This window comes from Garra rufa, chromosome 14, assembly GCF_049309525.1.
Source record: "Garra rufa chromosome 14, GarRuf1.0, whole genome shotgun sequence".
Classification (NCBI taxonomy): Eukaryota; Metazoa; Chordata; class Actinopteri; order Cypriniformes; family Cyprinidae; genus Garra; species Garra rufa.
Genome location: NC_133374.1, coordinates 27,693,665 through 27,709,053, shown reverse-complemented (window position 1 = coordinate 27,709,053; position 15,389 = coordinate 27,693,665). Strand labels below are relative to the sequence as shown.

The 15,389-nt window shown below is 32.7% G+C and overlaps 1 protein-coding gene across 1 annotated transcript; it reads right to left on the bottom strand.

The window, feature by feature from the left end:
- LOC141285137 (ribosomal protein S6 kinase-related protein-like) lies at nt 1–14,488 on the bottom strand. The gene is made up of 12 exons (XM_073818188.1): nt 14,338–14,488; nt 11,632–11,880; nt 11,458–11,541; nt 11,298–11,366; nt 11,006–11,075; nt 7,908–8,015; nt 7,748–7,788; nt 7,434–7,461; nt 4,372–4,461; nt 4,113–4,201; nt 3,868–3,978; nt 1–1,902 (listed from the first exon to the last, which is right to left on the bottom strand). The coding sequence occupies exons 1-12, from the start codon at nt 14,362–14,364 to the stop codon at nt 1,585–1,587; spliced, it is 1,284 nt and encodes a 427-aa protein (XP_073674289.1). The 5' UTR covers nt 14,365–14,488; the 3' UTR covers nt 1–1,584.
- Between the last annotated feature and the right edge of the window lie 901 nt (nt 14,489–15,389).

The window sequence follows — 15,389 nt, the reverse complement described above, 5'->3', positions numbered from 1 at the left end:
CTGTGTGAGTGAGTCATAGAATCATTCACTCAGCTGTTTCATTTAGAAAAGCTGATTTAAACAGGAGTGAAACAAGTGACATGTCTTGAGTGAGTCATTGAATCATTTACTCAACCAATTTGTTCCAAAACAAGTACTTAATCAGGAGATAAACAAGTGACACATCTATATGAGTGATTCATTGAATCATTCACTCAACCAATTTGTTCAAAACCAATTTAATCAGGAGAGAAACAAGTGACGTGTCTTTGAGTGAGTCATTGAATCATTCACTCAACTATTTCATTCAAAAACACTGATTCATTTAGGAGTGAAACAAGTGGCATGTTTTTGAGTGAGTCATTGAATCATTTCCTCAATCAAAAACAATAGTTTATAAGGAGAGAAACAAGTGACACATCTGTTTGAGTGAGGCACTGAATCATTCACTCACTCAACTGTTTTATTCAAAAGCACTGATTCATTTAGAAGTGAAAAAAGTGACATGTCTGTATGAGTGAATCACTAAATCATTCACTCAATTGTTTCATTCAGAAACACTGATTTATTCAGAAGTGAAGCAAGTGACATGTCTTGAGTGAGTCACTGAATCATTTCCTCAACCAATTTGTTCCAAAACAAGTATTTAATCAGGAGAGAAACAAGTGACATGTCTTTAAGTGAGTCATTGAATCATTCACTCAACCAATTTGTTCAAAAACAATAATTTAATTAGAAGTGAAACAAGTGACATGTCTGTATGAGTGAATCACTGAATCATTCACTCAACTGTTTCATTTAGAAACACTGATTTAATCAGGAGTAAAACAAGTGACATGTCTGTATGAGTGAATCACTGAGTCATTGAAGCATTCACTCAACTGTTTCATTCAAAAACAGTGATTCATTTAGGAGTGAAACAAGTGACACGCCTGTGCGAGTCACTGAATCATTCACTCAACAAATTCATTCAAAAACACTTATTTATTCTGAAACAAAACTAACTAAAACTTCTCCTGAGTGTTGCATGGACGTGCACAGAAGTTGATTCTGCTATGGCTTCATTTGGAACTATTATTTCCAAAAAATAATTGGAAATATTGTGTCTAAAATGTTACTTAATATTAGTATCTCAATATACTTACGTGTAAGCATGATGAGTTTTATTTACTGTAGTCAGATTATCACTCTTATGGTGCAAAACAGGGCATCACAGTAACCGATATAAATATAAAAATAAATGTAAAAACAAGATTTATTTTAAAATAAGTAAAAATATGCTTAGGAACTAAAGTAAATAATACCCAACAGTTCTTATATTAAAAAGGCAAATATTGGCTTATCGTTAAACTTTCAAAACGGAGGTATCATTGTCAAAAATCTAATACACTTTATGCATATTCAATTAAAAGAAATCTGATTATTAAATAGGACTAAAATAACTCAGTAGTAATACTTGTCATTGACTGGCTATTCACATCGATTGATTTGTTTGTGCTTTCTAATAGTGGGTAAAATATTATAAATATACTGTGGCATTTTATCTGTCTTTGGCAAAACACTGAATGTTACACAGAAAAAAAATAGTTAATTTATGTTCTGTTTTCATGGAGAATTGGTTCCTATTGCTTTTGTTTCAGTTCCTGCTGTGTCTTCATTTACCTTAATCTTCATCAAGGTAGGAGACAAATCTGCAGGGGTGGATGGAGAGTTCAGTAGGTCACACTCAAAGTTCTGAAGTAGGTCTAATGATAAACCTCGCATCGACCTTTCCGGTCGGTCAGGGTGATTCTTCAGCTCGAGGATTGGCTCAATGGGACTTTTCTGCAGCAGCTGGGAATCAAAGGACATGCCGTGGAAAAACTTCTGGCTTTGGAAGAGCTCCAGGCACCGTAAGCGACGTGTTGGGATCTTGCACAGAAGCTGTATTCATACATGATAAGAGCGTTTTAGAAAGACTGGTTTGAATATTTGCATAAACAGCAAGATTTTAGGCCATTCAGATTTGAAGGAGGAATTAAAATAAAAAAATGCTGAAAAAATTTATTTTAATGAGGTGTGCTTTATTATTATACATTATTAGTATAAATTAAATTTAAATTATATCTTACACATAAAATATGGAGTATTTCAATAAACATTAGAATTAATGAATGCAATTAACATCCATATATATCCATAAATATATATCCATGAATATGAATGTATAATAATATTAACACAAATAAAATAGAATTTATGGATTTATTGTTCAACCCATTAACATCAGATGATATTAATAAAACATGTGTATTTTTTAACTTGTATTATAATACATGAAATACATAATACATTTATATATGTAATACATTATTGTCTTTTTATTGCATGTTCTATGAATATAAATCATAATGGAAATCTATATGCATGTAAATAAACATACTTTTAGAAATATATTTTAATTATACATTTTCAGTTTGCATACCCTTTAATTATATATCTCACATAAAATATTGGGTATTTCAATAAACATTAGATGATATCAATAAAGTTAATTATAAAAATGTATTTTATATATAAATGTTTTGAACATTATACAACTAACATCCATAAATAACAAATGTTATGTTAAAAATATATAATTTATGAATGTATTATAATCATAATAATAATTATATTATATTATTATTAATGAATATAATGTTAATGCCCATAAACATTAAATTATTATTAATTATATAATAATAATAATATCACTATTATCATTATTATTTATGGATATATTGTTAATACCCATAAACATTAGACAATTATAATAGACGATTAGATATTAATTATAATAACAAAAATATTAACAATAATAATAATTATTATTATTAGTAGTAGTAGTACAATTATTATTATTATTATTAATCAATATAATGTTAATACCTAAACATTAGACTATTATTAATTATAATTAATAATATACATACTAATAAAACAATATTAACAAAAGTAATACTACTAATAGTAATATTATTATTATTCATGGATATATTGTTAATACATTAGATGATTCATAATAATAATAATAATAATATTTTCATTATTATTATTAATAAATTAATACTTAATAGTAATAATAATTGTACTACTACTACTACTACTACTACTACTACTACTACTACTAATAATAATTATTATTATTATTAGTATTACTATTATTAATATTTTGTATAAATATGTATTTTACTACATAATTAAAAATAGTCTAATGTGTATGGCTATGTAATTTAAAAAAGTTCATACCCATAAACATTAGACTATTATTAATTCTATTAATAAAATATGTATTAATAAGGGCTGTTAGTCAATTAAATATTTTAATCTAATTAATTACATGATGTGTCAAATAATTAATCTACTTAATCGCAAAATAAATGTGACGGTGAAAATACCCAAAAAAGATTATTTAAAGCTATTTTTGTCTTAAATAAGAAAGTTTCAAGTAAACATTACAAATTGTAGCTTTAAAAATAAAAATTTAATTTAATTTAACAAAATTTATTATACATAAACATTTAGGTTACAATGGCCTAACATAAACTACGGAACATAAATATTTATGTTCGCATTATTTTTTCATAACTAATCAATTAAGTTAATGTATTAAACTGACATTCCTAGTCTTAATAAAAATATTAATAAATGCTTTTTACATGTACTTATATTTTAAACATACATAACACAGTTATATAAGTCATACACTATTCTTTTATTGTATAATGCATGTTTATGAATTTTATTGTATATGCATGTTAAAAAACACACATATACATATACTTGTTTTTTAATTGTATTATGTATACGTTTAGCAATCATAATTACTCTAAATGAATGTATGCAGATTATGGTATAGTGTGTCACCTCTATGAGCAGGAAGCCCAGAGTTGGACTGAGGTTTGCCGGCATGTCATATGGACACTCACTGACTCTGATCAGCATATCACAGTGATCTGCTTCCGCCGACAGAGGAAACTAGAAATCAAAAAAAAAAAAAAAGACACAGTCTGTATAAGCAGCCTGCAGCACTTTCTACACATGACTGAGATCTTGACAGATCCATCAAGTACAATGCTCATCTTGCTGTATGTCCTCTGGATATGTCTCACCCCTCCAGTGGCTAAAGCGTAGAGAAGAATGCCAAGAGACCACCAGTCTGCAGCGTGGTTGTACGGGCCGCCGCTCAGGACCTCAGGAGCTGTTTAATGACCACATCATGTAATTAAACATCCATTTTTACAGAAATAGCTCATTTGCTTAGAGCTATACATGTCTTTAGTTACAGCCACATATAGTTGACGGTAAACACAGTCTTACTACGGAAATCTTTGCTGTTTGAAAAGAGTGCAGTTGAGATTTCAGCCTCACCCATGTACTGTATTGTGCCGCAGATAGTGAACGCTCTATCGCCACGCTCGAGACGGCGAGACAGCCCAAAATCAGTCAAGCGGAGGTGACCTAAATGAGAACGCATTAATATTCCTCTTCCACAATTCCCTTTACTGAAAGCTAAATGAGTGCTTCACAGTTGAGATGGACATTTGAAAACAATCCAAAGACACAAAGGACATACAGTCTAGCCCGAAATTATTCACACCCCTGGCAAATTCTGACTTAAAGTTACTTTTATTCAACCAAGTTTTTTTTTTATTAGAAATGACGCAGGCGTCTCCTAGAAGATAATAAGACGATGTACAAGAGGCATTATTGTGGAAAAAAATTATTACTCATCTTTTATTTACATTTGAACAAAAAGTGGCATGTCCAAAATTATTCATACCCTTCTCAATAATCAATAGAATAATTAATTGGCTATTACAGCAATCAAACGCTTCCTATAATTGCTGACCAGTTTTTTTGCATGTCTCCACTGGTATTTTTGCCCATACATCTTTAGCGATGAGCTCCAACTCTTTCAGGTTGGAGGGTCTTCTTGCCATCACCCTGATCTTTAGCTCCCTCCACAGATTCTCAATTAATTTAAGTCAGGACTCTGGCTGGGCCACTGCAAAACGTTAATGTTTTTGTCTGCTAACCATTTCTTCACCACTTTTGCTGTGTGTTTTGGGTCGTTGTCGTGCTGAAATGCCTACTGGTGCCCAAGGCCAAGTTTCTCTGCAGATTGCCTGATGTTGTTGTTGAGAATTTTGATTTATTGCTCCTTTTTCATGATGCTGTTTACTGTGATTAGGTTCCCTGGTCCACCGGCTGAAAAACATTAGGTTCCCACCACCATGTTTGACAGTGGGGATGGTGTTCTTAGGGTTGAAGGCTTCTCCTTTTTTACGCCAAATGAAGGCTACATCATTGCGGCCAAACAATTACATTTTTTTTTATCTGACCATAAAACAGAAGACCAGAAGTCTTCTTCTTTGTCCAGATGAGCATTTGCAAAGGCCAAGCAGGCTTTTATGTGCCTTATCTGGAGAAGTGGTGTCCTCCTTGGTCTGCGTCCGTGGAACCCAGCGGTGTTCAGTGTCCTGTGGACTGTCTGCCTTGAGATGTTGCCACCAGCAGAGCCCAGATTCATCAGGATGGCCTTGGTGGTGATCCTTGGATTCTTTTTTCACCTCTCTCACTATCCTCCTGACCAGCACAGGTGTCACTTTTGGCTTCCGACCATGTCCTCTGAGATTTTTCACAGTGCGGAACATCTTGTATATTTTAATAATACTTTGCGCTGTAGCCACTGGAACTTCAATACATTTAGATATAGTCTTATAGCCCTTTCCTGACTTGTGAGCAGCCACAATGCGCAGCCGCAGTTCCTCAGTGAGCTCCTTTGTCTTAGCCATGACTGTCCACAAACCAACAGCAGAGAGCTTCTGTTTTTCACCTGTTGAGTTGATTAAAACAGCTGTTCCCAATGAATCAGGGTAATTAGGATGCTTTAGAACAGCTTGGACTATTTGGAATGGTATAGAACTTTGGATTTTCCCATAGACTGTGACAGTTTGCAAAGGGTATGAATAATTTTGGACATGCCACTTTTTGTTCAAATGTAAATAAAATCTGAGAAATATTTTTTCGCAGAATGATGCCTTTTCTACATCGTCGTATTATCTCTTGGGAGAAGCCTGTGTCATTTACGGTCAAAAAAAAAAAAAAAAAAACTTGTTGAAAAACTGGTTGAATAAAAGTAACTTTAAGTCAGAATTTGCCAGGGGTATGAATAATTTCGGGCTTGACTGTATATGGTCCTTGTCTTGGTATATGTGCTTTTTTATTTTTTAGAATATGTATGCTTTTCTGAATATTTAAAGTTTTTAAAACTCTGCATTTATAAGTTTAGTAGCATATTAAAAAGTCATGTCAATATTTAATGTAATATTTTTGACAGCTATCAGAATTATTCAACCCCTATTCATTAATAATCATTAATTAACCAATAAATAATTTGTATTTTAATAGAATTATGTTACCTATAAAATATTTGATATATAGTAGATAATTAGGTTAACTGATACATTTGTGCAATATATTTGTATAGCAGTTTTATATTAAATACTACATTTAAATATTTGTCTAGATTATATTGCCATAAATCCTTTAGTAAGCAAGCTTAAGATGACTATGTTGAGGATAAACGTCTTACAAAAGTATTACGTTGAAATATTTTTTATATTAAAAAATATATTACATATTTTTGTCTGTAGAATAAACTAATAATTTTATAAGATTTCCGACTAGTCTTTAGAAAGCAGAATGAAAAATTAAATAGTAATATAATGACATTTATAATAATAAATAATAATAATAATAATAATAATAATAATAACATTAAATAATTTATAATATAAAAAAATAAATAAATACTAATATTGAATAATAATAATAATAATAATAATAATTAAATAATTAGTAATAATAATAATAAAAATAATAAATAACAAATTATAATTAATAATGAATAATAATAATAATAACAACAACAATTATTATTAATAATAATAAATGAGTATGAATAATAAATATTATTATTATTATTATTAATCAAATTAAATAATTAATAATCTTAATATAATGAAATAAATAATAATAATAAATAACAAATTATAAATAATAATAACAACAAGGAATTAATAATAATAAATACTAATAATGAATAATAATAATAATATTATTAATAATAATTAAATTCCTATTAAATTAAATAAATTAATTAAAGAATAATTTCAATAATGTAATCAAATATATATATATATATATATATATATATATATATATATATAATCAAATGAATCATAATAATAATAATAATAATAATAACAATAACAATAATAATAATAATAAATAAATTAAATGATTAATAATCAATATAATACAATACAATACAATATAATGTAATGTAATATAATATAATATAACTTTGCATTCTCAGAAACACTCAAATGTGTATTAATAAACTTTCTATAATAGTTTATTGATACCTTTTTCAGTCAGAAGGATGTTCTCCATCTGTTTAAGAAAAAAAATTAAGAGCATTTAAACAGGATGAATAGAAATGTTTAGGAAAATATTTTACAATAAGGTTCATTAGTTTACTTTAGTTAAGTACATTAGTTAACATGAACTAAGAATGAACAATACGGTACTTCTACAGTATTTATTAATCATAGTTAATGTTAGTTAATAAATACAGTCGTTCGTTGTTTGTTCATGTTAGTTAACACAACTTTGATTTTAATAATGCACTATTTAAACTAATGAACTAAATCAAAAAGTATTATACTGTATCTTATACCTTCACATCCCTATGAATTATTCCAAAGTCATGTAAAAAACCTGGAAATTTAAAAATAAAAAAGTGTTAGTGAAAATGATTCAAGACTAAATATATTAGATTATTTAAATACAAAATAAGCAAGAGTTTGTTCATATTCACAGAATATAACAACACTCACCCAAAGCAGAGCCCAGTTCAGCAGCAAACACTCGCACATCTTTCTCATCAAAGCGGCCCTTCAGTGTCCAGTACGTATAGAGATCTCCAGTGCTGCAGTAATCACACACTGAACACAAACACACACGACCGAGAGATGAGACACGACAAAGACAATGTCACAGCTGACTGATTGGCCTGACCTTGAGGCCAGCTTCTTATAGATCAAACTCTGAGGGACTTCATTCAAGCACAATATGATCTGGAGCAGTAGTTTGGAGTATAATCACAAGCCAGTGACACCATTTCACTCTGCCACAGGGTCACAGAGAGACTTTGGAAAGGTAGAAGACACAACACAATGATTAGATCGCATAGCTTGCCCTGGCGAATGGACGTGGAGAGAAAAATACATGGGGAGGAAAGGTTTAGCAACAAAAGCACTGAACGAAACAGATAAATCACATGGGAAAGGACAAAATCAAAAAGCAGATCGTTTTTAAACCAGTGTACCAACTTCAGCTCTCTTGACAGATACACTGCCTTGCAAAAGTATTCATACTTATGTGCTTTAAATTACTTTTTTCCACATCAATCCACACTCATGGCAAAGCAAAACAGATTTTTAACATCTTTGCAAATGTATTAAAGATAAAAATCTTAAATGATTCCAATGCATAAGTATTCACACCCTTATCTGGGACAGTTGAGATTTAGCTCAGGAGCATTCATATTGCTTGTAGATGTTACTACACTTTGAGTACATTTAACCTGTGGCAAATTCAATTGAATGGGTATGATTTGGAAAGGCACACACCCCTCAATAAAAGGTTAACAGTTAAAAATACATATCAGAGCAAAAGCCAAACCCTGAGGTAAAAAGAAACTGCCTGTAGAGCTCAGAGACAGAATTGCGTCAAGCCACACATCTGGGGAAGAGTTCAGAAAAAAAATCTGCTGCACTGAAGGTTCACAGAAGCATGTAGTCTCTGTTAACCTTAATGGAAGAAATTTTAAACAACTAGGACTATTCCTAGAGCTGGCCTTCTGGCCAAACTGAGCAAGTGATGGAGAAGAGCTTTAGTTAGAGTGGTAACCAAGATCCTGATGGTCACTCTAGTTGAGATCCATGATCTTATATGCAGATAGGAGAAACCTACAGAAGGACAAACATCAACACTTCACTGATCTGGGCTTTTATGGCAGTGTGGCCAAACTCAATCCTCTTCTTAGTGAAGACACATTAAAACACACTTGGAATTGGCAAAAAAGCATCTAAAGGACCCTCAGACTGTGGGAAACAAGATTCTCTGCTCTGATGAACCTCAATTCCAAGCACTTTTGGGAGCACCATCCCAAAAAGAAAAGTGTGATGGTAGCAGCCTCATGTTGTGGGGCTGTTTTTCAGCGGCAGAGACTGAGGGACTCATCAGAGTAGAAGAAAAGCTTAGTGCACCAAAATATTGAGATAGCCTTAATGAAAACCGAGTCTGAATGGCTTATAGACAACTCTGTGAATGTCCAGCCGTAGTCTGGGCTTGAGCTCAATCAAACATTTCTGGAGAAGCCTGAAAATTTCCGTCTGCCCCTATCCAAGCTGACAGAGCTTGAGAGGTAAAGAGGTGAGGAGGAGAATGGCAGATAATTGCCAAATGCAGATGTGCAAAGCTTGTCGCATCATACCCAAAAAGACTTGAGGCTGTTAAGGTGCTTGAAAACTTATGCAATGTACTTATTTTACTTTTTTATTCTTAATTTATTCATGAAGTTGTGATAATTCTGTTTTTGCTTTGACATTATGGTGCATGAAGTGTAGATTGATGTGGAAAAAAAGTAATTTAAAGCAGTTTAACATAAGGCAGCAACATCAAACTTGAATAAAAGGGGGTATGAATACTTTTGCAAGCCACTGTATATCCAGTCTTATAGAAATCTGGTAAACCCAGTAATCTTTACATGACATCCATGCATGAATACAAGGAAAACAGCACAGCAACATTAAGGTTGGGGCAGAACTGTTTTTTTGTTTGGCCAGTGTGGGCAGATGGGGAAGTGTTTTTTTTTTAAAGCAGTCAAGCTTTTACTACTTGCACTAGTAACATTGTTAGTACGGTAAACACACTTCACCTTTCGGCTCAAATGTTCCTTTAAAGCAGGGCTTTTCAAACTTTTTGATGGCCCTACATATCTAATGTCCCTAAATGATCCACAGCTGTGTTTTTTTTTTGTTTAGTGATAGTTGTTCATTAGTCCCTTGTTTGTCCTAAACAGTTAAACTGCCCGCTGTTCTTCAGAAAACTACTTCAAGTTCCACAAATTCTTTGGTTTTTCAGCATTTTTGTGTATTTGAACCCTTTCCAACAATGACTGTGTGATTTTGAGATCCATCTTTGCACTCATATGTTTTGAATTTTAAGATCAGGGTATATTTAACTTATTTTGTCTTCTGGGAAACATGTAAGTATCTTCTGTAGCTTCTGAAGGGCAGTACTAAATGAAAAAAAAAAAGATATTTAGGCAGAATAAGAAAAATGTTCAAACGTTTTCACCCCCTTGCTTTTAATGCATCGTTTTTTCTTCTGGAGCATCAGTGAGTGTTTGAACCTTCTGCAATAGTTGCATATGAGTCCCTCAGTTGTCCTCAGTGTGAAAAGGTGGATCTCAAAATCATAGTCATGATTTGATTGGATTGTCGGAAAGGGTTCAAATACACAAAAATGCTGAAAAACAGCAGGCAGTTTAACTGTTCAGGACAAATAAGAAACTCATGAATAAATATCACTAAACAAAAAAACACAGCTGTGGATCAGTCAGGTAACAACAATCAAGGGGATGTAAACTTTTGAACAGGGTCATTTTTTTATAAATTCAACTATTGTTTTCTCTTTTGGTCTATATGTATACTTCTTTTATGTGAAATATTTTATTCAGGTCAGTACTAAATAAAAAACAACATGCATTTTGTATGATCTCTCTTATTTTGATCAAATAATCAACATTTTGCAGATTCTGCAAGGTGTATGTAAACTTTTGACCTCAGTGTCCTAGTTTGAAGCCCCCTGCTTTAAAGCAGTGGAAAATAAGGAGCGGGAGAGTGGGTTTGTATGTGGTGTGACTCACTGATGAAGAGATTGCTCTGGCTCTGCCAACAGTCCCGGAGACTGAGGAGGAAAGGATGTCTGACTTGTCGCTACAACGTAACAGTTGACAACACAAAATGAGATGGACGTGAGCGCAGGCGCTGAGAGGAAGTGGAAAGAAATCATAACGGCATGAACAAAACAACTGAAGTATGAAATGCGTGCATGCTTGTAGGCCATCATCGACTGAGAGGAAGTCACGTATCGTCCATGTATCACAGGCCCGGTTAGAACCAGATCAGACGAGCTGTAGCCGACACAGAGTGACTCACTTGAATTATCACCTCCTCTTTGGACTGCTGAAGGACTCCATGTCTCAAAACCTCAGCTTTGGGTAAAACCTAACCAACAGTGACAGCCGAAATTATGGAATGAGGACGGTGCAGCATACCAAATGTAACAATAAAATAAGAACAAGGTGGTATAAATCACCTTAATAGCATAAGTTTCATCTTTAGACGCATCCTTCACCTTCAGGATTGGACCAAATGAGCCTTTGGCTACAAAACCAAGAATCTGAGAAGAGAATCATCCAATAAACAAGATTTTTTTTAGGTGATTTATATCATTTTTTAAAAGGTTTTAAGGCTTGTGGCAATGTACTACCTCTAAATGCTTATTCCCAGTAAACCTGTGAGGAAATTCTGGCAGGAAAACTGAAATAAAGCCTGGCAGTGTCCACTCCAGACGAGGCCCCTCAGGGTTTGTGTCTGAAGGCCGAGATTGCTCAGAGACGGGGTATTCTCTGTGCTGGGCACTGCGTCTAAATAGACTGTGATGAACAAGCTGAGCCGGGAGAGACAGGAAGCCCTGATGACATGACAGGGATCTCCTCTTCACCAGAGATGCTGATTCCTGCAGCAAAGAGGACATCTCTGATAAATAACTATAAGAAAATCACAAACACTTATGATAGGCTAATGCTTAACAGATCACTAGCTAAACTGCATTCAGATGTAAACATGCAATGGCCCCAACTTTAAGGAAAAGCTCATCTAAAAATGTTCATTCTGCCATCATTTATACTACCAGGCAAAAGTTTTTGAACAGTAAGATTTTTAATGTTTTTTAAAGAAGTATCTTCAGCTCACCAAGCCTGTATTTATTTGATCCAAAGTACAGCAAAAACATGAAAATGTTATTTATTCCTGTGATCAAAACTAGATTTTCTGCATCATTCTCAATGTCACATAAACCTCCAGAAATCAATCTAATATGATTTGCTGTTCAAAAAACATTTATTATTATGATCAACATTTAAAACATTTTTTTCAGGATTCTTTGATGGATAGAAAGATCCAAAAAAAGTAAATAAAAAAGTGTTTGTGATGATAAACTGAACTTTTTTTATTCATCAGAAAAACCTGAAAAAAATTCTGCTCATTATAATGTTTTCTGAAGGATCATGTGACTGTTTAATGATGCTAAAAATTCAGCTTTGAAATCACAGGAATAAATTACATTTTGAAATCTATACAAATAGAAGACAGTTATTTTAAACCGTAAAAATATTTAAAAATGTTACTGTTTTTGCTGAACTTTGGATCAAATAAATGCAGGCTTGGTGAGCAGAAGAGACTTCTTTAAAAGACGTGAAAAATCTTACTGTTCAAAAACTTTTGACTGGTAGTGTATGTTTTTAAAGTATGTATGTTCCCATTAAGTTACGTTTCGCAAAACGTTATTTCTGAATGTTTTTTTCTTGGTTTATGTGAATGTTAGAGGAACATTTTCTTGTATCATTTTGAAAATGTTATGAAAATGCTATTTCTGAATGTTTTCTTCAAAGCGTCCAGGTTTTAGAATGTTTTAAGAAAGTTATGCTTAACATTACAATATTTTATGCAAACATTTCAGAAACATTCCGCAAATATTATAACATCATTTACTGCAACATGTAGTAAAAACATGAAAGTTTAACATTACTTAAAAAATCCTCATTGTTTCATACATATTACTATGGGGACTATGGCCATTATTTCAATGAGGTGAAATGGTTGCACTCCGTGAGCTACCTACATGTTGCTATTTTTACTGCAACACAACTCGGAAAGTAAAATACTGATATGATGCCACATTATGTGGCTTTTGGTTGTAATTTTCAGTCGAAGGGCAACAAGTGAAACGATGTAGCGATAAGAAGAAGAGAAAAGAATAGGAAGATGTCTGTGGACCAATAAAACTAAAGACCCCCGTCTTTGTTCTCTCCACTTTAGCCCTGATGCCTTTGGTTTTTAGCAGACCACTGCTACTGAAAGAACTAGCTGGATGCCATCCTGGCAGGATGTAAAGATGCCAACGCTTGTCATGACACTGAAGGAGTTTCTCAGCACAGATTTTGGACTCCTTGTGGGGAAAAACTGACCGTATGGCATTTTGTAAGTCTATATCCATTGCCACCTGTAAGCTCTTTCAGTAGCTTCAGTGGTCATCGTATTATTATTTTATTTTCTGAGTTTTGTTGCGGTAAAAATACCAACAGGTAGCGCCAGTAGCTCGCCAAATGCAACCATTTTACGTCATCGAAATAATGGCGCCCCCCATAGTCCAAAATATGTATAAAAGGATGTGGATTTTTAAAATAACGTAAATCTTTCACGGGTTTCTACATGTTTTAATAAGAGACACCATTTACATTATATCAAGCCATACAAGTCTTAATAACCGGGGTTCCCTTTAAGAACGTTTTGTCCTAACATTTACAGAACTTTCAAAGAACGCTAGAACTATAGTGAAAGTTATGGGAATGTTCCCTGTTAGCTGGGTATCCATTTAAGTGAGTGTCATTGCTTAAAACAGGAAAATACGATGATTTCACGATCTATGGTGTCATTAATTTTGTTACTGACTGCAATAAAATTCATGAAATACGTTTTGGGAGCAAACTGTATAACAATACACGAATTAAAGTTGATATTCCCCATGTGCTCCTGTCTAATCATAACTAATTTTGTCAATCGTATAATGTGATTTAATGTAAGTTAGGCTATTTTGTGTGTATAACCGACTTGTTTAACGTCTGTAAATATCAATATCACCCGGTTTTATCTGTTGTAAACAATTCCTAAAACAGTAAACACATTCTGAGTAACACATGAGGAGACATGGAACATCTCACATGTCAATGTAATGAATTTAATCATGAAATTGCCTCATGAAATCGATATGTTCCTCTGTTTTGGTCTCACAAACATGCGAGCACAATCAATACTTGTATCAGACCGAGTTGTGTACACCCAGCGTTACTTTAAACAAACTCTGTTCACATTCATCAATGTGAGGTGTTGCTAGTAGAGCAGTAAACACTCTTACCTTATTTTTACTCCCGTCGCCGCCCATCACACGCCCATCACATTTTATCAACAACAGACTCGCGATTTTCTTTTTTAAATTACATCTATTCTTCCTCAGAAGTCCGTCAATTAAAAGTGAACTCCACGTTTTTTTAATCACCTTCACACAAAATAACAAGTAGTGTTTCAGCATGCACACTGGTCAGCGTCCAAACCTTTAATACACATGCAGGAGCTCAAGACTCCGCCCCTCCCACTCATTAATATTAACACGTAAACAAAGATCACGTTACAGAGATGCACTGCATGCATCAGAAACGTCATAATTGATTGATTACGTAACTCACATACTCACAGACGTGACCTTCCTTTGTCTAGTAAGAGGCTTCTGTGGTCCACTGGAGAATCAGTGTATTTGTAATAACACTGAAGGATATAGGTGACTATAATATTTTATACTAGCATATCATGCACATCTTTATATTTAAGTCTAAAAAAATAATACATTTTATACTAGTACAATACCAGTCACGAGTTATTGGACATTAAATTAATTCATGTTTTAAAAGAAGTCTCTTCTGCTCACCAAGCCTGCATTCATTTGATCCAAAGTACAGCAAAAACAGTAATGTTTTGAAATATTTTAATTTTTTAAAATAACTGCTTGCTATTTGAATATATTTAAAAAATGTAATTTATTCCTGTAATCAAAGTTACATTTTCAGCATTATTACTGTATCACATGATCCTTCAGAAATCACTCTAATATGCTGATTTGCTGGTCAAAATTTTTTTTTATGATTATTATTAATATTTAAAATAGTTTAGCATTTTTCCCCGGATTCTTTTAAGAAAAGATAAAACCAAAAATCAGATTTAATCTAAAAATTAAAAGCTTTTCTAACATTATAAAACCATTTAAAAGCTTGAGTCAGTATCATTTCTTTTTATTAAGAAATCATAGAAATGATCAAAAAAGACGTCGGTTTCAGATAAATGCTGTTCTTCTGAACTTTCTGTTCATCAAAGAAACCTAAAAAAATCTACACAACTGTTTTTAACATAATAAAA